The sequence below is a fragment of the Aphelocoma coerulescens genome, chromosome 28, assembly GCF_041296385.1.
Source record: "Aphelocoma coerulescens isolate FSJ_1873_10779 chromosome 28, UR_Acoe_1.0, whole genome shotgun sequence".
Taxonomy (NCBI): domain Eukaryota; kingdom Metazoa; phylum Chordata; class Aves; order Passeriformes; family Corvidae; genus Aphelocoma; species Aphelocoma coerulescens.
Window position 1 is genome coordinate 1,828,172 of NC_091041.1, and position 24,632 is coordinate 1,852,803.

Sequence of the window (24,632 nt, forward strand, 5' to 3'; positions counted from 1 at the left end):
CGTGGGTTAATGGGTGGAAGGGGAAGAGTCCTCTGCAAGGCAAAAGTGATGGACTTTGTTAACTGCTCTAAGAAATCAGGGCAGATCTGGCCGTCTTTGTGCTGCCGTGTCATGTCTGGCACATTCTGTGACCTGGGCTAAGCCACAAGGAAATATTGCCAAAGCCTCTGCTTTGAGCAAGATGCAGCAGCTGAGGACAAAGATGCTGAGTAGTTTCTCTTTCTGTAGTTTCTCTGCACATCTGATGGACCAGATTTTGTGGATTTTTCAGTATAAAATTGTCCACTATTGCATTTTTCAAAGGGAGGGAGCTGGCTAAAATCCTCCTCTGGCTGAGTGCTCCTTCCCTGAATGTGCTGATGGCACTTCAGCAGTCACAGTCACTCCACTTGGATGCTGATGTGGAGCTTGGTTGTCTCTCTGCGTTCTTGATTCCACAGTTTCTGTCAGTGTAGCTGGTTCTGCATCCCTGTGCCAGGATGAAGGGGTGGTGTGCTCAGTCACACATGCAGCCGAGAGGGCAGATGTAATACCTGAAACCACTTGTCTTCTCTTTAAATGTCACTTTTAACTGGGTGTCATCTGCAAAATGACAGTTTTCCTCCTCTCTGTACGTGTTGTGTGCCTCTCTCTCCATCTGGCTGGCTGTGTGTTGACGGGGGCAGTGTACAAAACGCAGAGCATTTACTGGCAGAAATGCAAACTGTAGAGATGTAAAATAGTCCCTGACTTCAAAGCTGGAATAGAGAGAGCAGAAAATGAAGCTGAAGTCTCAAAGCTGTGCTTGTCACTGTTAATGACATGCTCAGTTACAGACACTTGCTGAGGTAGAATTCAGAAATAAGGCCTTGGGTTTCACTCTTGCCTAACAGGTGGGGATTATTTGGGGGTTTAAATAGCACATGTTATGGGGTGGTTTTTGTGGTTGGTAAGGACTGTTTGTTCAGTGGTAAGAGGTGAAATCTGGAAGGTTAACAATTGCCTTTGCTTAATGTAATGTGTTTTCCCCTGTAATTCTGACTTACATTACAAGACAATGAAGTTTTTCAGGAAGTGGATATTGTGTTGCATTTTGTAGCTTTTCATAGATTCCTGGAATACCCTGAGTTGGATCCCACGGGATCATTGATCCAGCCCTGGCCCTGCCCAGACACCCCAACAGCCCCACCCTGGGCATCCCTGAGAGCGCTGTCCAAACGCTCCTGCAGCTCTGGCAGCCTCGGGGCCGGGACCATTCCCTGGGGAGCCTGGGCAGTGCCCAGCAGCCTCGGGGGGAAGAACCTTTCCCTGAGCTCCATGCCCAGCCCTGACCCAGCTCCAGCCCTTCCCTGGGCTCCTGTCCCTGTCCCAGAGCAGAGCTCAGCCCCTGCCCCTCCGCCTCCCCTCGGGAGGAGCTGCAGCCCCCAGGAGCCTCCCCTCAGTCTCCTCTGCTCCAGCTGAACGAGCCAAGTGCCCTCAGCCGCTCCTCAGACCCTTCCCCAGCTCCGTGTCCCTCCTTTGGACACTCTCCAACAGCTTTGGAACCTTCTGATCTTGTGGTGCCCAAACTGCCTCCAGAACTCAAGGGGAGGCTGCAGTCTCACACTGATTGATATGCATATGGGTTTTTTTAATTCCAAGATACTTCTTTTCAGCCCAGCATCTCTTCAGGCTTAAATTAATTTTGATGTAGAGAACTGCTGACATAATCTTTCTCCTCTGTAGTCTCAGAGGGTTGGATGTTTGTTTTCATTTCAGTATTGGGCAGGAGTCACTGGTGGATTAACTATCTGGGACACTCTTTTGAGCAAGTGGCTTCTGGACTGATAATGCCAGAAAATGCTTATTAATGAAAATGAGAAATGTGGCAATTTGGGAGGAACTTGGTTTAATATGTGCAGGCTCTGGTTTTGTATGGATGGGATGGCAATGCACAAGCTTCCACAGGAGATGAGATTTAAGGTTTATAAGAATCTCAGAGAGGTACTGTTGCTTCTTGAACTCCCAGGTTTTAGAACACAAAGATTGGATTTATTTTTAATCTTTTCTAAACTGAAAACTGGGAGTGCAAGGAGGCTAGAAGTGCCCAGCATGAAGAGCAAACTGTAACCTAGAGAAACAAAGTGGGTTTTTACAGCAGCTGAAGAAATGAAATTTAAATGCAAGTTTTGCTGTGAAGTGGGGTAAAAACTTAATGTGTAAGGGTGAGGTGGGGTGAAAAATAACTTAATTCAAGACCTGTGGGAGGGAAGGATAAGATGTGTCTGAATGGCAGCTGCTCATCTAAAGGAAAAACAAGTGTGTTGCAGGCAGAAGTAGCAAGTGCTGCCTGGTACTTCATGTTTTCTATTGGAGCTCCTGCTTTTGACTCAACAAGAAAACAGTCTCCAAACCTCCTTTGCCTTATGACTCGCCTTTAAGTTCTGGCAAAACCAATGCACCCATTGTGGTGAAGAGGAAGCCAAGAAGCCCCATCCAAAACTGCAGAGCTTGGTCAGGCCCATCCTTGAAAGGGGCCGCAGTACCTGCAGGATGGTTCTGCTTCATCACACCTGCCTTCTCCTCTTCCCACGGACAGCCTTCAGCTCCCAGCTGCTCTGAGCCTTCCAGCTGCCCTTCTGCTGTGCTTTGTGAAAAGAACTCCCTCCCCCGCTCAAACCTGCTTGGCTTCCTTGGTGTGGCTGGGGAGCCCCAGTGCTTGGTGGGGACAGAGCTGTAGGCTTAAGCCATCTGGTTTGGAAGGACACTACTGGATTGGGAGCCAGGAAATGTAAGACCTTAAGCCATGAGACTGCCAATGTCAGCTTGAGGTATCCTTCATTCCCCACTGAGAAGTGTTGTGTGAGTGTTGGCCAGCATCACCACACACCTCTGTCTCTTCCTGCCTCCCCCACAACCACCACCATAAACCAGAAAGCTGGTGGTTGGGAGGAGAAGCCTGAGCACAGCTGGGTTGTCCTCCTGGAGATGCTTTTCTGAGGGAATATTTGATGTCAGCGTGCCTGGCTGTGGCTTCTGTTTCTGTCCAAACATGGGAGCAGATTGTTCTGTTCCCCTCCTGTTTTGCAGGTCAGTGGCAGTGTGTGTTTGGTTGATCCAAACTTGTAGTGTTCTGGTTCAGGGGAACAAATTCATTTCTTGTTTTATTGAAGTCTTAGTAAACAGTGTTAAAAAACTCATGAGGTTCTTCTGTGTAGCTCAGAAATGCTAAGCTGAAATTCACTCCATGCTGCTGGCTTGAGCTGTGTGGCCAGCAGGACCAGGGCAGTGACTGTCCCTGTGCTGGGCACTGCTGAGGCCCCTCCTCAAATCCTGGGGTCAGTTCTGGACCCCTCATGACAAGAAAGACATTGAGGGGCTGGAGCGTGTCCAGAGAAGGGAACAGAGATGGGGAAGGGGCTGGAACACCAGGAGCAGTGGGGGAGCTGGGAAAGGGGCTCAGCCTGGAGCAAAGGAGGCTCAGGGGGGACCTTGTGGCTCTGCACAAGTCCCTGACAGGAGGGGGCATCCGGGGGGGTCGGGCTCTGCTCGCAGGGAACAGGGACAGGAAAGAGGAAGAGGCCTCAAGGTGGCCCAGGGGAGGTTCAGGTTGGACACTGGGAAAATTTCTTCACTAAAAGAGTGGTCAGGCCTTGAAACAGGCTACCCAAGACAGCAGTGGAGACACCATCCCTGGAAGTGTTCAAAAAACAAGTAGAAATGGCACTTTGCTGTATGGTTTAGTGAGCATGATGAGCTTCAGTCAAAGATTGGGCTTGATGATCTTGGAGGTATTTTCCAACCTCAGTGATTCTATGATTCATATGACATCCCAAGTTCTTCCTTGTGTTGGGCAGATGCTGAGTAAAGCCCTGAAAAGGCACAAGTTGTTCATGGTTCAGGGCTCTGTTTTAGAACCTGGGAGACCAGAAGTTGTTCCCAGTTGCATCTGGAGCTTACAAAGTGATGCCAATGCACATTTATGAGCTGTGTGGGCAGCCAGACTGGGGTCTTCCTGAGGTGGACACTTGTGTTTGGAGCCCAATATTCTTTAGTTGTAGTTCTGTTTAAAGCATGCCTTTCCTCCACTCCCTCACTGGAGAAGAGCCGCTCTGAAACCCACAGCCCAAGATCTGGAGGCTCTGGAAAGCTGGGAAGAGAGCTGACCCAGCTGGCTGGGGTTCAACTCCAAGGTAACTTGTTGTCTTTACCTATTAAGAGTCTTCTATCAGACACATCCTAGAAACCACAACATCACTTCAGAGAGACCTTGACCACTCCTCTGTCCTGTGCAAGTGCAGGAATACCAAGGGTGAGGCACACCTCTTGCCCCTTGCAAGCTCAGCCCAAACTGGTGCTGCTCCCAGAGGGGTTTGTGGCTGTGCTGGGTACAAGTGTGTGCTCAGCCTCAGGGAAAACAATGCCAGGAATCTGCAGGGTCCTCAGCACCTGGGGGCCTGTGGGAGTTTGGGAGAACAAGCTCAGCAACAGCCTCAGTTCTGCCTGAGCAGCACCCTGGGAGCCTGAGTGCTCTTTTGGATTTTGCTATTTCTTCTTTTGCATCTTTGTTTGGGCACGTACCTGTGCAGAGCCTGGAGATCTGGTTTCCCAAATGAGTAACTAAATGGGCATTGCTGCACTTGGTTAAATAGAAGTAATAAGTGCCTGGCTCAGCCTAAGTGCAAGTCCTCCAGGCCAGGCTGGAGAAGCTGCTTTCCTGCCCCAGCTTGGAGCAGGCTGCAGGTCTGTGCCGGAATCAGCCTGTCCTTCAGCTCGTGGCTGCCTGCACCAGGGGAGGCTGTCCCTGATCACTCATGTAACACAACTGAGACGTCCCTGTAGCCCAGCATGGGCACCAGTTATCTCTTCGTGCCCTCTTTGTGTGTCTCACCTGTTTGAATTTCCTAGTAAGAGCTCTAGAAGTATTTTTTTAAATGTCATTGTTTTCTAGATACCTTCTTTTCAGCTGCTAGCTGAGTCACTAGCTGCCATGCTACAGCCAGGATCCCAGGGAGAGGAGAGACTTCTTGCTGAAACTTTGAGTTATGATTTTTGGCAGCACACTCCATCTTTTGAGCTTGTCCTGCTGTGGCTTGTTTTCTTCCATCTGTTCAGGTGCCTCTGTGAGAGCAGTGCAGGAGCACCCGACCAAAACACTTGAGTCGCAGAGAGCAGAAGGCCTTAGCAAGACCAGTGAGAAAAGAACATGGTAATGAGCAATCATGTAAATTTGTTCTTAACCTCCAACTCCCCACACCTTGTGTCAGTAGCTTTTGACCTGGAGATCATTCCTGAGTCTGTCAGCACGGGGACCTGTCTGTCCAGAGCCACTGCAGCTCTGGGGGATATTTGCTCACAGAACCCCAGCTGGGGAGAAGACTGGAGGCTCAGGACCCCTCCTGGGTACCAGCCTCCTCAGTCTGGGGAAGAGAGGAGGTGTTGGCATGTCCAGGGAGGGGAGGGATCATGGAATCACAGAATAGTTTGGGTTGGAAGGGACCTTGATGCTCATCTTGTTCCACTCCCTGCCGTGGTCAGGAACACCTTCCACTAGACCAGGTTGCTCCAAGCCTGATCCAACCTAGGCTTGAACGCTTCGGGGGTTGGGACAGCCACAGCTTCTGTGGACAACCTGTGCCAGGGCCTCACCACCCTCAGAGCCAAGAATTTCTTCCCAATATCCCATCTAACCCTGCCCTCTGGCAGTGGGAAGCCATTCCCCCTTGTCCTGTCCCTCCAGCCCTTGTCCAAAGTTCCTGTTTGGCTCTCTTGGAGCCCCTTTAGGCACTGGAAGGAGCTCTGAGGTCTCCTTGGAGCCTTGTCCAGGGGAACACCCCCAGCTTCAGAGCAGAGGGCCTCCCTGGCCTTCTCTGGACTTGCTCCAGCAGCTCCATATCCTGCTGATGTTGGACCCCAGACCTGGAGGCAGCTCTGCAGGTGGGGTCTCACCTGAGTGGGGCAGAGAGGCAGAATCTCCTTCCTCAATCTGCTGGTCCACAATTCTTTCGATGCAGCCCAGGATCCATCTGGATCTACCTGCAGGAAAGAATTTGCAGTAGCTGGGATAGATTAAGCACAGTTTGCTCCCAAAGATCTGGCCAGCCCTCACTTTGTTGTGCTGTGGGGTCTGGATGGGTGGTGCAGGAGAGGCACAGGCAGCAAGGGTGGTGAGGTGCTGCCAGGCAGGCACAGGATACGCTGATGGGAAGCAGTAGAGTTGGAGGAGTGAGTTTTGAATGAGGCCAAGAAACCAGCTCAGATGAGCCATATCTGCAGCCTGGAGAGCTTGGGTTTCTCCTTTTTACACCAGCAAAAACTCAGGTTTATTTAGAAGTAGGTCATAGAATCATGGAACAATTAAGGTTGGAAAAGACCTACAAGATCATCAAGTCAAACTTTTGGTTTCTCAAACAGGGATGTGTCGCTGCTCTGCTTTTCTGAGCATGTTTTCTTACCTGTGTGTTTTCAGTGGTACCTGATCAACTTGAAAACCATGTCTGAGTTGTGCAGAGGATGTGCTCTTTGAGGGCTGTATCACAAACTCACACTCTGAAAACTGGTCTGGAAATGCAACCTAATGCTTTTGCCTGGATGTTTGTTTTTGAAACAGGTAGAAGTTAGAGTCCTTGTCTCCTTTCCCACTCAGGCTTTGTCCTCAGCTTTGGGATGCAAAGCTCTACGTTGCAGTGTTATCAGCAGCACCTGTGGCAACCTGGGAGTGTTTGGTGAAGGAGTTTGTTGGCTGCTCTCATCAGGCTGGGTACAAGGACTTTATCTGCAGTGACGCATGTTGTACATAACCTTGCTCTGAAATCCCCTTTCAAGTCTCCAGTGCTTGAGCACCCTCAGAAAATCTCTGTCAGGTGACATTAGCCAGAGTGGAATTAAATCTTAGAGGATTTAGCCGAGAAGCTTTGGCTACAGAGTAAATCAGGAAATACCCCACTCGTTAAAAATCCAGGTGTATCTTTGGGATGTCTTGTGAAGGGTGGCCTGCAGACAGAAGAGCTGTTTTCCCTTTGGAGGCTGCTGTTGATTGGGATGCTGGGATCCCACGGGTTTAAAGCTGTGCTGGCTGTGGTGACATCTCTATGTACTGATGTTGTGGGAGGTGGTTATTGGGAAACTTCAAGTAGATTTCCTTATCTTCTTTGACAATAGTAACTGGACTTCAACACGTTTTTTAGAATGTCAGAAAATGGAAGATGTGGGCAGGTAGATATCTTCGTGGGTTGCATTCTTCTATACCCCGACTACATTAGATTAGAATAATTCCTGCTGGTGAATAAGTAAGGGGGCCAGTCTTGTTTGAGGTAGGTCCTATAGGAAAACACTTTTAAATAATGGAAGTTATGAATAATCTGGCTGATCCCTCCTGGATCGGAGATGCAAAACCCTCTGTGAGACAGGGCTGAGAGATAAAGTAGGGGGGATACTTTGTCACTGTCTCATGCAGCCTGCGATCCAACCCTCTTGGTATCTGCTGTGCTGCTCCTGCAAGCAGCTGGAATGATTTTTGCATTACCAGTGCTCCCCCCAGACAGGCTGAGATCCTTTCCAGGATACCCAGAGAAGGAATATTGGAAAGGGAGCCAAGCTGATGTGCAAAGGCATCCTCCTTCTCTAGTTAAAGGGGGTTTGTCCTCTCAATAACAATATCCCGTGCTATTTATCAGCATAAGGAATTTGGGATTGCCCACAGTGACTATATCCTTTTTCCAGCTAGCAGTTCCCTGTCTGTTGCCTGGCACCTGCCTTGCAGGTATCCTCAGCGAGTTCCACAAGGAGCTTGGCTAGTGAAGAGGCTCCAGGGACACTAATCCCTACCTGGCTGGGAGGTGCTGTGGGCTGACACTAAGCCCCAAGCAGCCAAAGCCCTGAGCTGTGCCAGGATGGAAACCCTGGGTATTTGGGACAGAGCAATTGTTCTGGCTGTGGCAGGCAGGGTGTAACCTCAAATTAGTCAGGTCAAACTTCTCCCTCTTTATTAGTGGCACTGGGAGAGCAGCATATCGGAGGATGGAGGTGAGCCTTCTTCCCTGCACATAGGGAGGACATGGTAAAGGTCCTAGATCCTGCTTCTCAGTAGGAGTTGCAGGCAGGGGGATGCAGATGCTTGGAAAATGAAGGAGGGAAGTGAATTCCTTCACTGCGTTGTGCTTCTCTGACCTGGGTTTGACAAACGGCTCTCGGGGACCTTGTGGCTGCTGGAAACGCCATCTGAACACACAGAAGAGAGTCCCAGGGGCTGCCTGGGGTCATGTGCCACATTCAGGTTCCCAGTGGTTTTGCAACACAGCTAGAAAGGCAGCAGGAGGTTCTGTGTCCTCTTGCTGCCAAACCACAGCTGCTCTGGGCAGGCAGAAGATGGTCGAGTGAGTGGAGTTGGTGGGTTGGAACCTGCTAGTAGGGGATTTGAAGCTTATCCTGCCCTTGAACAAAGGTAAGGGCAGCTGAATGTTGCTCTGGCTCTTCTGGATGATTGTGAGGAATGTGGCTTCAAAGTCCTTCAGCCTTTTATGGCCCTACTCTAAATTGGCGTCGTGGTTTTAGTGCGGCACCTCTGTGCCTGGGTGTCATCACAGGTGCAAAACTGGCTCAGTCCTGCAGAAGTGCCACTTCCTGCTCCATGTTTGCCATCTCTAATCCTGATCAAGCTTTGTTGTGAGTGCTGGTAGGCAGATTGGATTTGCAGGTTGTAATAAAGAGAGAAACCAGAAGCTGGGAAGAGACCAGCATTTCTAACACCACCGCTGGGCGCCTGACCTTGGGAGCCTCTCGCCTTCCTGCCCCCACTGCCCGCGAGGGACGTGCTGGGGAGCGTGTGTTCTTCCATTCCACAATCCTCCTGTGACCGGTGTGTGGAAGGGAGCAGGAACACGGTGTTCAGATAAGGCTGCACCTTTCCCATGGAGCAGATGTTTGCCCGAACATCCCACTGGATTGCATAATTACCGAGCCGAGCGGCTGCAGCCTGTTCCGCTGCTGGGTGGCAGCTATTGTGTGCTGCTCTTGATGAGATTTTTGCTTTGCTTTTTGTCGCTGTGTCACACGCTTTGGGCTCAGCACTCCAAAATTGTCCTTTTTCTACACGCAGCTGATCCAAAACAAGAAAACAAATCAGTTCTTTTTGAATTTCATTTCCCTGGTCTTGTCCTGCTCGTTCCTCACTGTAATTGGGCTTTGGCGCTGTGAGTGCTTTTCCGGGGAGTTGTCAAGGAAACGTTCCAGCGTGGCGGTGTCCTGGCTCAGCTCCCCAAGGAGGGCTGCACCCGGGATGCTGCACCCGGGATGTGGTGGCACCTGCAGCTGACGATGAGGAAGGGACGTGTTAACTCCCTGCTTGCATCTTCAGCTTCTGCCCTGCCTCTTGAGCTGGGATAAATGGATTTATTTTTGAGGCAGAAAGAGTTTCTGCATAAACGCAAAAATAAACCAGGCTGGTAGGTGCCTTTACTGCAGAACATCCTTTTGTGGCAGTCCCTGGCAGTGCTGATGCTCCATAAGGTGGAAGTTTGCTTTGATCAGCTGAGCTGGGCTGTAAAATACAGGTTCAGTGCTGATCTCTGGGAGCTGGCAGAGGAGCAGCTTCTGGAGTTTGGGGATCAGAAACCTGAGGGTGGCTGGGACAGGACTGGGGCTCCCTGCACCTGTCTGTCTCCACTTAATGGAAGAGCATGTCCATGCCCGGGGTGGAAAGGAGGGGTCAGCCGTGTCACTGCTCTCAGCAGGTGCCACAGCACTGCCCTGAGGCCCGGCCTGCCCAGCCTGTGCATTAAACTCCTTCCCTTCATTTGTACAAGCCATTTATTTGTACAAGCCTTGCTGTTCCCATCCCCAGCATTTCTGCTGAGATAAACAAGACAAAGGCCATGGGAAGAGTGCAGCACATGGAGCTGGGGCAGCAGATCCTGGTGTGCAAATGTCATTTTATGTGAAGGTGGCTCCTGTGTGCTTCAAACAAGGCACAGAGCCCGTGTGGGTGATGAGAAGGAGCAGGGGACAGGGGGGAAGTCAGAGTGGCTGAGGTTGGATTAAACAGGATTATTTATCTCTGGGTGCTCCTGGTAGCCCAGTTTGGACACTGCCCGGTGCTTCCAGCATTTCTGCTGCAAATAGCTCCTGGACTTTGGATGCTGGCTAAAGCATCCTGAGGAATGTTGAGCTACCTGTGCTGTAGGTGCATCAGAGCTGGGTCTCTCCTCCCCCTGTACCCCTGAATGCTTGCCCATAGGGATGGAGTCAGCCTTGCCTGAGCACTGGAATGAATAATGGGGTGAACCAGCTGGTAGAGAGGGTCAACTGGGTCTGACCAGCACCAATTCTGTGTGGATGATTCCTAAAGTCAGTCAGGCAGTGCTCCAGGGAAAAATAGATACATTTAGGTGGTAAAGCTTTATGTAGGTTCTACGTAACAAGCAGAATTTGTCTCAGATTGCTTTATTTCTGTATTATTCCTCCAAGCTCTTGGATGGCAGGAGCAGTGATCCATGCCCAGGGTGCAGAACAGCTACAGATCTTTCTGCCAAGAGATGGCACACTTAAGGGGGGGAAAAAACCAAATTTTTAATTTAATACTGTGCCTTACTTGATGTTTCTCATCCAAACCAAATTGTGTTGAATTATGGGAAGAAAGTATGTTTAATGATCAGAAGTAGGTGCTTGAAGGGCAGGTTGTACTCAGCTGCCTTCTTTGGGGGGTTGCTAAGCCAGCTCCTGCTCCCTGTGATGTCCCTCCCAGGACTGCCCTGTGCTGCTGCCCCGTGTGCTGGGAGCTGGAGCCCCACGTGTGGAGTGCGAGAAGAAATTCAGGGACTGCTGTTGCCTGTGCCTTGAGACACAGCCTGATGCTTCTGCTGGCTCCTCAGAAAGCCCAGCTGGCTGCCACACTGGCTTAGGGGCTGCTTCTGGTTGAGGAGTGTTTTCTTGCTTACAAGAAAGTTGGAGAGGGACTTTGGACAAGGGCCTGGAGGGACAGAAAAAGGGGAATGGCTTCCCACTGTCAGAGGGCAGGGTTAGATGGGATATTGCAAAGAAATTCTCCCCTGTGAGGGTGGGGAGGCCCTGGCACAGGTTGTCCAGAGCAGCTGTGGCTGCCTCATCCCTGGAAGTGTCCAAGGCCAGGTTGGAGGGGGCTCACAGGATAGTGGGCTGGTGGAATGTGTCCCTGCCCTTGGCAGGGGGTGGAACGAGATGAGCTTGAAGGTCCCTCCCAACCCAACCCATTCCATGATTTGCTGAATTGCCTTCCCCAACTCCCCCTTAATTTTGTTTTCACCAGCAGTCCCTTACAGGCAGTAACAGCTGTCTCTTTTGATGGATGCATTTAATTTCCATCCTTTCTGCCTGTATTTCGATAGTGATACATGTGTAGAGGCTTTAAGTTCCACAGCTCCTGTCTTGGCATTCTTGTTTCTGCCTTTGCCTGGAAGGCATTGACCGAGCGAGTCTGTGTTAGGGGTCTGATGGAACAGGGAATTGTAGTGTCCTGGTCACAGTCTCCACATCCCTTTAATGTCCAAATGGGCTGATCAGGTGTGTCACATTGTCTTGTTCTCAATGGAGAAATTGAAAAATGAGGCTCACACACTCCTTTGGGGTGTGTGTAACTTGTCAGCATTTCATAGAATCCCAGAATGGTTTGGGTTGAAAGGAACCTTAAAGCCCATCCAGTTCCACCCCCCTTCCATGGGCAGGGACACCTTCCACTAGAGCAGGCTGGGAGTGAGTGGCAAACTGCAGGTCCCTGGTGTGCTGGATTTCTGGGGGAGTCATGCTGTTGCAGCCTCCAGCCAAGGAGCTTACGTGGCATTTATATTTTCATGTATTTTTAGTTCCAGTCACATTATATATCCTTATAAACCCTTAGGTAAAGTGAAGCTTTTAGTAAAGATGCAGCAGCAGTTCTGATCAGAGAAAGGAGTCCACTGGCTATTCAGATTTCTTTTGACTTCTCTAGGGCACCATAAAGCATCAAATACTTAAAATTTATAAATATATGTCTTTGTGTATAGATCGGTTTTATAAAGAAAGCTCAGTTATTAGATCATGTGGGCACTGCCCAGGCTCCCCAGGGAATGGTCCCGGCCCCGAGGCTGCCAGAGCTGCAGGAGCGTTTGGACAGCGCTCTCAGGGATGCCCAGGGTGGGGTTGTTGGGGTGTCTGTGCAGGGCCAGGGGCTGGACTTGATTCCTGTGGGTCCCTTCCAGCTCAGGATATTCTAGGATTCTATAATATTAAATTAGGCTTCTGCTGGATTTTTGTAAACCTTTTAAGAAATTCCTTTCCGGGGGACAGAAGCCTCTAATGCCTGTTTTGATGATGAAGGGTTTTGGCAAGTGAACCTGCCTCAGCTGGTTTTGAAGGAAGTTGAAGGAATACCCTCCATTAGACCAGGTACCCCCATCCAACCTGGCCTTGGACACTTCCAGGGATGGGGCAGCCACAGCTCCTCTGGCAACCTGTGCCAGGGCCTCACCACCCTCACCTTGTGGGGGTTTTGCTCCTCTGACTGGTAGAGCTGAAACTTAAGCCCTTTCCTGTGCAGAGGCTTTCCAGGAAGAAATTCCTGCCTGTCCTGCAGGGTGTCAGCTTAGTGGTGGAGATGGCTGATGTGACTGTGAATATGGAAAAAACACAAGTTAAGTCTGAGATGGGAATTGCTGAATGCCACAACTGAAGTGTTTATTTCACTTCTGTAGAAGCCCAAGCATTGGGACAGGGTCACTCAAAGCCATGCACAGATGAGAACAGAACTGAAGGCAGCAGGTCAAGCATGCATGAAGTGCCTGGCAGAGCCCAGGCACAGACTGGAGGCAGGGCAGAAAGTTGGGGTTTCATCTCAGGGTTTCCCCTCCAGAGCTGCTCATCACATTTTTGAGCACAGCCTCGTAAGCCACACCAAATCGGATAAGAATCATTTCAATTAGCTCGTTAAGTGTCGAAACTTCCCGCAGCAGTGCCCCCACTCCCGCAAACCCCGGTGCTGCCTCGTGGCTCTATTAACCCCCGGAGCTGGAGTTAAATCAGATTTTACCAGGCCATCTGTCAGCTTGTTTGAGCTGAGCACAGCCGTGTGCCATGCAGAGAGGAGCCAGTGGAAGATTTTTTCACATTTTCTGACTAGACAAGTTGATTTTATAAAGCTGATTACTTTTTATTACTGGTGGAGGCAGAGGGAAGTTTTGCTGGGGTTGCTCTTGCCCACATCAAGCGTCATTTCTCCCAGAGACCTGCGGTTCCTTGCCTCCGATACCTTTCCTTTGTGCGGGTGGTTGGCGTCGATTCCACATTTGGTACGTGTACAGCAGCAGACACTTAAAAGCTGGGAATGAAAGCGGCTTGTGGTAATTACCACAAAATTAAAGATAATCTCCAGCTCTGGAATTGTGACAAAGTGCAGAAACGAGATTAGTGCAGCAGGAGAGCGGTGGCAGCCATGCAGGGAGAGCACATTGCCCTGGCCCGGGGCTCTCAGCTGCGCTGCGTTCCCAGCGATTTCCAGTGCTCAATCTGGAGCAGCATTCGCTCCTTTGGATTCCCCAGTGCTCTGGAAGTGCTGCTTCAGATTGTGCCCTGGAAGTTCATTAGCCAAATGCTCACTCAGAGCCTTACTTCCTGCTCTCTAGGCCATTGCAGGGTGTTTTGTTCAATAATCACAAAATTGTGTTAGCTTGGGCCAAAGAACTAATTTTTCGGCACAGTTGGAGCTCGCGGTGGTCCTGAGCCATGTGCTGCTGGAGGAGTGGCAGGGTTCACTCGTGGCGTGTGTCACCCACCCGTGTCAGTGACTCCCCCTGGGTGGAGGGGACCCGGCCTGGGTGTGTGAGAGGGGAGCTGCTCGGCACCCCTCGGGCTCCCACTCTGCTCACTCCCCTCTGCCCGTTTGCAGTGGGATTGTGAGACACAGGGAGTGGCATTTCAGTGACTGCTCCTGACGCAGGAGTTGGGCACTGTTTAAAAGAGAATAATGAGAAGTGACTCTTCCCGTGCCGCTCTGGCTCTGCCCCGCAGGCCGGGCTGTAGGCCCGGGGGTGCTCTGCAGACAGCTCCAAATGCCACATGACAGGACCTGTTTTGCATGAGGGACTGCCCAGTTTGTGAAGATCAGGACAGTGAGACACCTGCAGCACTTCTGAGTCAGAGCAGCTTCATCTCCCCTGTGATCACCAAGGGTTTTTTGTTGGGTTTGTTGTTTATTTGCTTTCCGGAGTATGAAATATTTTCCAAAATGTAACTGAGTCACACACTTGGTGCTGTTGTTATCCCATTATCATGGAATCTTGGAATGGGTTGGGTTGGGAGGGACCTTAAAGCTCATCTTGTTCCACTCTGCCATGGGCAAGGACACCTTCCACTATACCAGGTTGCTCCAAGCCCCATCCAACCTGGCCTTGGACACTTCCAGGAATGGGGCAGCCACAGCTGCTCTGGGCACCCTGTGCCAGGGCCTCACCATACTCACAGAGGAGAATTTCTTTGCAATATCCCATCTAACCCTGCCCTCTGACAGTGGGAAGCCATTCTGCCTTGTCCTGTTCCTCCAGGCCCTTGTCAAAAGTCCCTTTCCAGCTCTTTTGGAGCTGCTTCAGCTACTGAAGGTTTGCCCAAGTTCTTGCTCAGGCTCCTTAAACAAGCCCTGGAGCAGCATCACTGCTTCACTTTGAGGGGGTTGAACAGGTACCACAGGTGAACCGTCAAAGTTCTTCCTTCACCAGATAGGGGAGATGCTGAAGCAGCAGAAGTTGGGTTGGGTGCTCCAGGCTTTTCCTCCTCTCCAGCCAGGAGAGACAGAGCACATCCACTCTCCCCCAGAGAAGACTACCCCCTAATTTGAGTGTAGATGAACTCAAAACTCCACTCAATGGTCTCTTGCAAAATTAAGCCCTTTCTGAAGGATTATGGGTTGATAAGGAACACCGTAGGACAGGAACAGGGAGTGGCAGATTCATACCTGGACACAGGTGCATTAAACCTGTCCCTTGGTTTGTGTTCTGTGCAGGAGAGTCCCCCCTGAGAACTGGCCTGTTGCACACAGAGGTGCTGGGGTGGTGTGGGGAGCTCCTCTTCAGCAGCTCTTGATCCTTCATGGTAGCTCTCTCGGGAGCCAGCTGGGCTGGATCTCATCGTCCCACATTCCACACAGGAGCCTGTGCTCACTGCTGTCTGAAATTAAGAAACTTCTTGCAAACTTGGGCTCAGAAAAACAAACTCAGGTTAGGAAATGGGAGATAGCCTCATGTCAGAGGGTTTGGGCCTGTGTTTCCAGCTCTGATTATGTATCTAAAAGCTTGAGGCAAAACCCTGATTTCCACCGTTGGCTGTGATGGAGCAGCAGTGGCTTCTCCTGAGGCAGCAATAAAGATGAATGATGCATTCATTTGTGTGATATATTTGGACATTGGATTCTATAAATAGATTCAATTATCAATATAGTTTGTCAAGTGCCTTCTGAATGGCTGGAAAACAGCTTCAGGAGTGTCTCTCTGGGCTTCTGCGTGGAGCCAGCTCTTCAGCGTAGTGTGGACCCATTGCTTAATGAGGCAGCAGAGATTTGCAAGACCTCTCTGCTGAAGCCTGTAGGAAATACTGTTGCTGGGAAAAAATGTGCATTTTTGTGCTTCTGAATATGAAATTTTTCAGGTGACCCCTGTACCGTCAGATTCCTGCACTAGTGAAGCTGAAACCAAGTAAAACCAGCTGCTCTAAAGGCTGGCTGCTGTACTTGAAAAGACAAAGCATTGAGCTGTTTTCTCAGAGGTTTGGTGGTTGGGTTGGGGGTTTTTATTTGATGTCCCGACTTTTCCTGATGCTCTTCCCTTTTGTCTGCAGGTCTGGGCCCAAAGAAGACAGCCATCACTGAGGTGAGATGTGTAAAGCTGGGTTTGACAATCCTGTGTTGAAAAATGATAACACAGAGCTCTAGGAAGCTCTTTTGCCTGCCTTTTCTGATCAAAACTGGATTTCAAAATACTTATGAGATTATTAAAAATTAATATCTGTTATTTGGGAGAAATAAAATTAGTGGCAGGTCTCCGGGGTACCTTTGTTGGCATCACCGCAGCCACAGAAGGGATGTGGAGGGATTGTGCTCATCATGTGGCCAGTTTTGGCTGGGTGATCCATGATGCCTCTATGTCAGTGACTGAGGGCACCTCTTCCACACCAGCACTTGGAAGTGGTAACTAAAGAACATCTATTGGGCATCTCCAGGCCCTCTGTGTTGGGTCTTACCCACTGGTGGGAGCCAAGTCAGGGAGCTTGTGATTTGTGAAGCCCTAAAACAGGGGAACACCTCCAGGGACTCATCTTCTCTTGTAGATATTCCAGGTCACAGGTTCTGAGTCACTGTTACCTTCTGGAGCAAAACTCTTCACAGTTGGCAGCAGGGAATCAAGTAGGAGGCTCTGTGCCTGAAAGCTGTTCCCTGAAACCCACACTCATGGTTTAGGGCATCATGTTCAAATGATTTTTGTTTGATCAAATTTTTTTACATCCTCCTTCCCATTCCTCACCTGTGGTGATGAGAATTTGTATATACAAACAGCAAAATCTTCCCAAAAATTTGCCTGGAATGCCACACTTGATTCTTTTGTACCTGCACAGGAATATGCATAGCAGGAAGCTCAACTTCTGTGGAAGTTGGTTGCATAGTTCAGTGCACAAATAGGGCCACTGTTTCTTGCCCTGGAAGCAGCCACAGGCAGAGCAGGAGACTGGAAGAGGCTTTTGTCACTGGAGTTCCTAGGATGGCAGTCCCTTCCCCCTGCCTGTGTCTGCTCATCCCGTTGGGAGGATGATGTGAGCCATTGGCAAGGCAGGACAGCACAGCTTGGGCTTGCATGGAGTAAGATCCAGCGGGCTGGTAGAAGGAGAGGCTGATCTGTGCTGCTGCTCACAGCTGCTGGAGGAGGAGTGCTCAGGAGCAAGGCTGGCTCTGCTAATGAAATAGGGTAGGAAATAGGATTTTTGAAGGAGAACTCAAGACCGCCCCTTGGTACAAGCAGATTGATCAAAAATAACTGCAAGCTCTTGATCAAAAGCTAAAGTACAAAGAACTTCTTAGTCTGAGAAAAATTATCCATTGTTTGCTGGAGCCATTGGTTCAGAGCTGGGTCTGTGCAGCACTCAAGAGGGGCAGGGATAGAAAAGTGTCGCTTGGGAAGTGACCTTGGATCTCTCTGTGTGCTACTCAAGGGGACATCCAAAGCTGTTCTGCAATGTAGCAAACCCCGAAATGGTGCTGGTGTCTCACCAGCATTTCTAGCTGTCTGATGGGCTCCAGGATCCATGGGGATCACCTGGCAGAGAGCTTGGGAGTGGCTGCAATGTCACCTGGTGGTGGCGTAGAGAGTCCCTAGAGCTGCAAAAGGAGCTGCAGAGAACTTCCCAACACCTGATTACACCAGGCTGTTAAAAGAGCAGCCACAACCTGCTACCTCCTGGGTTGGCAAAGAAAGGCCCAGGCAGACACAGAGGTAGGAGAGGACAAGGGGACAGGAGCAGGTTTGTTGTCGCCCTGAAGTACTGGCAGTCTATAGCATTTCTGTAAACTGCAAAACTTGTGGAAGAGACATTCCTGTGGCTCACCCTGTATGGGCTCAGCCTTGGAATTGTAAACAGATGAGATCTTGCTTAAATGGATTATTTCAGTGTGTGTGGGGCTGGGCTGTCCCCATCAGCTGGCTCTGGTCTTTCCAGTAAAGCCCGAGGTATCAGTGTGACACCTGAGGGTGTGGGATTTTAAGAATAAATCTCTGTGGCTGTTTGATTTAATACATCACTGTTTTAAATCAATGGGAAACCTCAGTCAAGCACCAGGGGAACCTTGGCAGCTGGATCTTTTCCGAGCTCGGCATCTTTGCTGAGGGCTCTGCCAGCGAGCAGTGGGGGTGTCAGGTGGAGTGTTGCTATTCTAACTCCTCTTGAGGGGTGGAAGTAGAATTCAAAAAGCACCAGTTTCACCTGTTGGCACTCTGCAGGGTTTTCTCTGGCAGCACTGTGATCCTGTGTGCAGTACAGCGTGGGAGTGTGGCTGCGCTGCTCTGTGTGTGCTTGGTGGCAGCTCAGCCTGTGCCCTGACTGTCCTTGTGCTCTCCTTGCAGGGTCCATCACTGCCAGGACAGCCGGGCCAAGGAAAGAAGATTGGCCATCGAAGCGTGGATGCTTCTGGGGAAACCACCTACAAAAAGGTTTGAGTTTGGGGAGTGGGTGATGGCACCCAAGTGTGGGTGACAGGCTCAGAGGAAAAGTTATGGCCCAGTAATTGTTAATCTGGTTGAGATTTTTATGCAGCACCCTTGGACAGCATAATCCTGCAAACAGCAAATCTGAAGCCCTAATTCATCTCTTCAGCAGCTGGGTAAACTTGGTTAGCAGTGTGTAGTGCCTGAGATGATCCCACAGAAGTCACAGACATGGGTGCATTGAAATGCAGGGGATGCTACCATGATTATCTGCTGCAAAATGCTCACTGGCTGCTCTTTTCCTTTTGCCAGACCACCTCATCCACTCTGAAGGGGGCCATCCAGCTGGGGATTGGATATACTGTGGGCAATCTGAGCTCCAAGCCAGAGAGAGATGTTCTGATGCAGGACTTCTACGTGGTGGAGAGCATTTTTTTCCCAAGGTAAAGGGGGAAAGAATGAATGCATGAGTTGTTTCTTTTTCTCTCACTGATTTTTCAAGAGAGCTTCCGTCTGTCTTTAGATCAGAGTTCCATGCTCTGAGTGTTTTAAATCCACTCCGTGACATACAAACAGTGGGAAGTGTTGGATTCTGCAGTGCACTGGCTTGCAGGGAAGCACAGTGCACTCCAGTTTGTTACCCTTCCTACGTGCTTCTTTCTACCTGTCCATCTAGAATTTCTTCCACAAAATCATACCATGTCTTAGATGGAAGAAACTCCTTCTGGGAGCTCTCTAACTGTGAATAAACAAAGCTCATAAAAGCTATGTTCTCTGTGTAAATATATTCTGCTTGGCAAGTGGTTGTTCCTTTACTCTCTGGAAATAGATTTTGGCAGATAGTTTCAAACCTGTTTTCCTGTTGTCCTACCACAGAAGAAAGGTGGTGGTTGTTGTTCCAAAGATGTCTTTTGGCAAGGCTCGGTGCATCTGAAATGCACAGTAGCTTTGGTGTGAGTGTCCATGTCTGGGGAATGGTAACAGCCCTGCCCATGTGTGTGTTCTGTGCAGTGAAGGCAGTAACCTCACCCCGGCTCACCACTACGCCGACTTCAGGTTCAAGACCTATGCCCCAGTGGCTTTCCGCTACTTCCGAGAGCTCTTTGGGATTCGTCCAGATGATTATTTGGTATGGATATATTTTTACATTTCTCTGTCTTTTCCTCCTTTATTTACCTTTAGCATGAGGGTGGTGAGGCCCTGGCTCCGGTTGCCCAGAGCAGCTGTGGTTGCCCCATCCCTGGGAGTGTTCCAGGACAGGTTGGATGGGGCTTGGAGCAGCCTGGGCTAGTGGAAGGTGTCCCTGCCCATGGCAGGGGGTGGAGTGAGATGGGCCTTAAGATCCCTTCCATCCCAAAACATTACATGATTCCAAGTCTGCTTTTGCTGAGTGGCAGCTGCCAGCCTGTACTGGAGGGAGGCCATGACCTGCACACAGTGTAAGCTGTGTAAGCCCTGCAATGGGTTTCCCTCTCTGGTCCTTGTGGTAACAATAACTTACTGTGTTTACCAGCCAAAGGAGTTGTGTTCTGCTGGGTGCGACCCTGTAATGTCCCCTGCGGCTCTAAGGACAAAGATGGGAATTTTTTCTTGTGTACTCACTGGAGAGCTATGTGAGTGTAGTTATTTTAATCATCTTACCAAGACAGAATAAACCACAGCTTGTTCTTGTGCTTCAAAAGCTCCTTACAGCTGGAAAGGCTGGTTTTCAAATACCTTGGAGTACAAGCTGTTGAGGCTTTGAGTGCACTGTGGTTGAATTTGGGCCCTTGCCTTTATATGAACTGGGGAAGGAAGCACACCCATGAGTGCACACCCTCCCCTATTGGAACAGCCCTTTCTGTGTGACCTCACCTGTAGATGGGGGTGAGCACAGCTGAACACTCCCAGTGCAACAAACCTGTGCCAGTGCCTGGTGGGAGGGTAACAGTGAACCCTTCCTGTGCCAGCCACGGCAGTGCTGACCGATGGATGAGTGTTCAGAACTGAAGACAGGCAAGGAGTTTGCCTCAGTTGCAAAGGTCATGGCTCTGATTTGTTCTTTCTGCTTCTCCTGGTTGTCTCTTGCCTGCCACAGCAGCAAATGCCTTTAATTATGCGTGAGATGATTAACTTGATCAAGTCTGGGATTGTTAATCTGTGCAGAGCTGAAAGCTGTTTTCAGTACATAATGTTGAGCATTTAATTTATTGCTCTGATCACCTCCCTTCCATGCCCCACCTCCCTCTCCCCATCTCACCTCTCACTGGGCAGCTCTGTGATCCTGCCCTGGACCCACCTGACCCCTGCAGTATCTGGGTGGGCACTGAGCTGAAAAGTGCATCTGCCTGCTTTGCTTTCTCCTTTTTGTTTTCCTCTAGTGCTGGGCAAGTCCTTATTTGAGGACCTGCTGTCCTCTGAGGATCTGAGGATCCTGGTGACTAGACATGTTCTCCCAGTTCAGGTCCCAATGCAGAACTCTTTGCTGTGCTTGAGCAGGGCTCATCCCTCTTGATTGCACACCTGGGCTAAGTCTTGTCATGTGTTTTCAGCAGAATTGATGGAGTGAGATGTGGCTGTAAAAATACTGCCAGGTTGGATAGAGCTTGGAGCAACCTAGACTAGTGGAAGCTGTCCCTGCCCATGTATGGAATGAGATGGGCTTTAAGGTCATTTCCAGCCCAAACCATTGTGGGATTCTGTGGATCAGGCACTTGCTTTTGCAGGGAACAGGAGAGCACAAGGCCAGGGGAGAACAGCCAGTGCATTGTGTTCCCTCCAGCGCAGTGATACGTGGTTCCCTGAGCAGATTGTGGTGTCTCCTGAAATCCTCCATGTCCGTCAGCGTGTGCTGGGCTGTGCTCAAAGAGCCTGAATGTGATACGTGCGTGCAGGCACAATGGGAACAGATAAGGTGTCATTATGAAGGCTGGATGTTCCTGAAAGCAGATGATTAGTTGGATACTGAGCAGTTGGGATGCTCTGAACTGTAATCTTAGTCTCTAATTATAAATTGTCCATCAGTTTGGCTGCTCAGACCTAACCTATAATGAAAATAGTTCTCACTTGAGCTTTGCTACCCCTTAATCTCCCAGGGTGATGACATGCTGGGGAAGGCCCTTGAGGGCATAGAACTCAAATCTGCAATAAATGGGGGATAAAACATCACCTTTTTTCCTTTTTTCTCACCAGTATTCGTTATGTAACGAGCCTCTGATCGAGCTGTCCAACCCTGGGGCCAGCGGCTCCCTCTTCTATGTCACCAGCGACGATGAATTCATCATAAAAACTGTGATGCACAAGGAAGCTGAATTCCTTCAGAAGCTCCTTCCTGGATACTACATGGTGTGTATCACCCAGGACCTCGGACCCAGCTCGGGTTTGTCATGGCAGCTTTTCTGTCCAGAGCATCTCACAGAGCAGGTCCTTCACCTGGGTGTCTTGTGGCCTGTCCCCATGCCAGGGCCAGTGTTAACAGCATGTCATGAAGCCAGTCCCAGAAGCACAAATCCTACTGATTATTTGCAAACTCTGTGGGTAAACATGAGGCAGATAATTGTGCCACAGTTTGGAGGCACGTTCTGGCCTCAGAATGGCTTCCCAGATGTGTGTTTCTTAGTGTCCTTTTCCCAGAACTAGTTCATTCCTCTTTGCTTGGCACTGTGCATCTGCCCCAGCCTGGATTTGGGGAGGGCTGCTGATTGCAATCACAGAATCCTAAAACTCTTAAGGTTGGAAAAGACCACCAAGATCATCAGGTCCACCCTTCAGCTCAGCATCATCATGGTCACCACTAAGCCTTGTCCTCAAGTGCCACAGCCACACATTGTTTGAATGCTTCCAGGGATGGTGACTCCACCACTGCACTGGACAGCCTGTTCTAATCCTTTACAACCCTTTCCATAAAGAAATTTCCCTTAATATCCAACCTAAACCTCCCCTGGCACAACTTGAGGCCATTTCCTCTTGTCCTGTCTCTTGTTGCTTAAGAGCAGAGCTCAACCCCCACCTGGCTGCATCCTTCTGTCAGGGAGTTGTGGAGAGCAAAAGGTCCCCCCCGAGCCTCCTTTTTTCCAGGCAATAACACAACCACCTTGGTTTTGTGGGGAAAGCACTGCTGTCCCTGAATCTGTCCCATTCCTGCTGTTTGACAGCTACTCCAAAGGTTGTCCTGGCTCCCACTGGCTGCAGTTCCAAGCTGGAGGCCCCCGTGGTACCAGCCAGCTTTGCACATCAGTCTGGCAAGGCAGGATATTGAGACCCAGAGACTTGCACTGGGTGAAGTAAATTGGACCCAGGCCTGCTGTTTCAGTGTAAAATCCAGGAGCTGGTCTGCACAACTGTGCTGGAGGCTCCAGCTTTATGGATGAGGACTCTGACATTCAGCTAGAATGACCAGAGATTTTTTTGTTGTGGAGATGCCAAGGAGAAGGTGATGAGAAGCGATGCTGCTGCCCCATCTGTGTGCCTGGTGCAGTGGGTTTATGTGATCCTGCACTGGTTCTGTGAAATCCTTTCCTCGCTCAGTATTTACTGGGGAAAATTTACCCAAGGGAGCCAGGTTATGGGATGTCTGTGTGTTAGTGACAGCCAGGCCAGGAAGAAATTCTTCCCTGTGAGGGTGGTGAGGCCTTGGTACAGGTTGCCCAGAGTAACTGTGGCTGCCCCATCCCTGGGAGTGTTCCAGGCCAGGTTGGACAGGGCTTGGAGCAGCCTGGGACAGTGGAAGGTGTCCCTGCCTGTGGCAGGGGGTGAAAACAAATGGTCTTTACAGTCCCTTCCAGCCCAAACCATCCTGAGATTCTGTGAATCATTTGCTTTTGCAGGTGACACTCACATTCCTGGAGAGGATGAGCTTTCTTGGAAAGCACTGCCTGTTGCCTGGATGTGTGTAGTAAATCAGGTGTGGGGTTTTGAGTGGGAATGGAGTTGCACTGTTAATCCTGCCATCATCCTGACAAGCAGTTGGTGAATTAAACTGAACTTACCTGATGCAGAGTTCTGAGTGACCTGTTGTAGCTTTCCACTGTCTGTGGGTTCTGTGGTGCTACGTTACCCCTGATCGCTCTGCTGCTCCTGGGAAACCACCCATGCCAAAGGAGTCAGGGAAAGGAAGCAGGGTGGTTTCATCCTGAGTCACTTTAAAGCTGTTTCCATTTACCTGCCTCTGTTACTTTTGGCACTCTCCAAGAGGGCTCACTGCTGTGCCCAGGTGGGTGAGCTGAGGGGAATGAAATTTTAATACAGTCCCTTTTCTGCTGTCTGTCAGAACCTGTCTGGTCTGTCCTTCCTGCCATAGTGTGCAGAGAAGTTCTGTTTCCTTCCCAAACGTGCCCAAAGCTGAACAAGCAAATCCTGCCTGTCATGTCATTCCTAATCATTCCGCTGCCTAAAAAAAGGACATGACAGCAGAACAGGATATCCGTGCTCTCTGGTTGACTGCTTTATAAAGCAACTCTGCAACAGGAGGAGAACATTTATGTTGTTTTGTTTAAAAAATAACCCTGGTTTATTCTGGGCTGGAGAATGGCTCTTGATTCTGATGCTTGTGAACAGATAAAGAGAGCTGTTATTTTTAAGCTTGAAGTTCCCACTTACTGTGTTTATTTCTCTCCCAGTTTGGTGTCTCTTTTTTAGCTGCTGTACTTGGGGAAAGTAGGGGATTTCCGGACTTGGTTATTTGCCCAGAGAATGCTGAACATCTCAGTCCCTGTATTTTCAGGTCCTAAAGCCACTGAAATGCAGGACTTTGTCAAATGTGTACACTGAGCTCCTGTTAAGTTCAGAAAATCTCTCAGCAAAGAATCCCTAGTCCAGCTGTTGACGTGCTTTGTGGTGAACACAGCAGGGATTTTCTGCTCAAATGACCTTTCTCCATGGTTTTTTTCACCCTTGCTACAGAATCTGAACCAGAACCCCCGGACGCTGCTGCCCAAGTTTTATGGACTGTACTGTGTGCAGTCCGGGGGCAAAAACATCCGCGTGGTCGTGATGAACAACATCCTGCCTCGAGTGGTGAAAATGCACCTGAAATTTGACCTCAAAGGCTCAACCTACAAACGCCGGGCATCCAAGAAGGAAAAAGAAAAGTCCAGCCCTACGTACAAGGACCTGGACTTCATCCAAGACATGCCCGAGGGCCTGATGTTGGATGCAGACACCTTCAGTGCTTTGGTGAAGACGTTGCAGCGAGACTGTCTGGTAAGGAGGGGGCAGCTCAGAGACAGGGTAAGGAGCCTCTGTGGCTCTCAAGCATGAGGAAGAGCAATCCCCGATTGAGAACCTTGCTAATCTGCTGACCCCAGAGTAGGATCAATCCTTTCTCCTGCCCTTTTCCCTGAAAGCCAAGCAGTAGAGTTGGATCTCATGGCAGCCTCTGAGGACTGAGGCTGTGTTCCTTTGCCTGGTGCATCACACTTTGGCAGTCTGCTCCACTTGTAGCTGCTCTGCTGGAGCATTTTCCCAATCACTGTGCAGCAGATGCAGTAGTGTTGTTTGCAAGTCTTCAGG

At 49.9% G+C, this 24,632-nt stretch overlaps 1 protein-coding gene across 6 annotated transcripts in view; it reads left to right on the top strand.

Moving 5' to 3' along the window:
* The window catches only part of PIP5K1C (phosphatidylinositol-4-phosphate 5-kinase type 1 gamma), a 49,893-nt gene that overhangs the window by 10,057 nt on the left and 15,204 nt on the right, over nucleotides 1-24,632 (top strand). For all 6 annotated transcript variants that reach the window (XM_068997142.1, XM_068997141.1, XM_068997138.1 and 3 more), the window contains exons 2-7: nucleotides 15,790-15,821; nucleotides 18,063-18,149; nucleotides 18,456-18,586; nucleotides 19,155-19,272; nucleotides 21,315-21,467; nucleotides 24,024-24,323. In XM_068997142.1, the coding sequence (XP_068853243.1) occupies nucleotides 15,790-15,821; nucleotides 18,063-18,149; nucleotides 18,456-18,586; nucleotides 19,155-19,272; nucleotides 21,315-21,467; nucleotides 24,024-24,323 (821 nt within the window). The remainder of the gene's footprint in view (nucleotides 1-15,789; nucleotides 15,822-18,062; nucleotides 18,150-18,455; nucleotides 18,587-19,154; nucleotides 19,273-21,314; nucleotides 21,468-24,023; nucleotides 24,324-24,632) is intronic.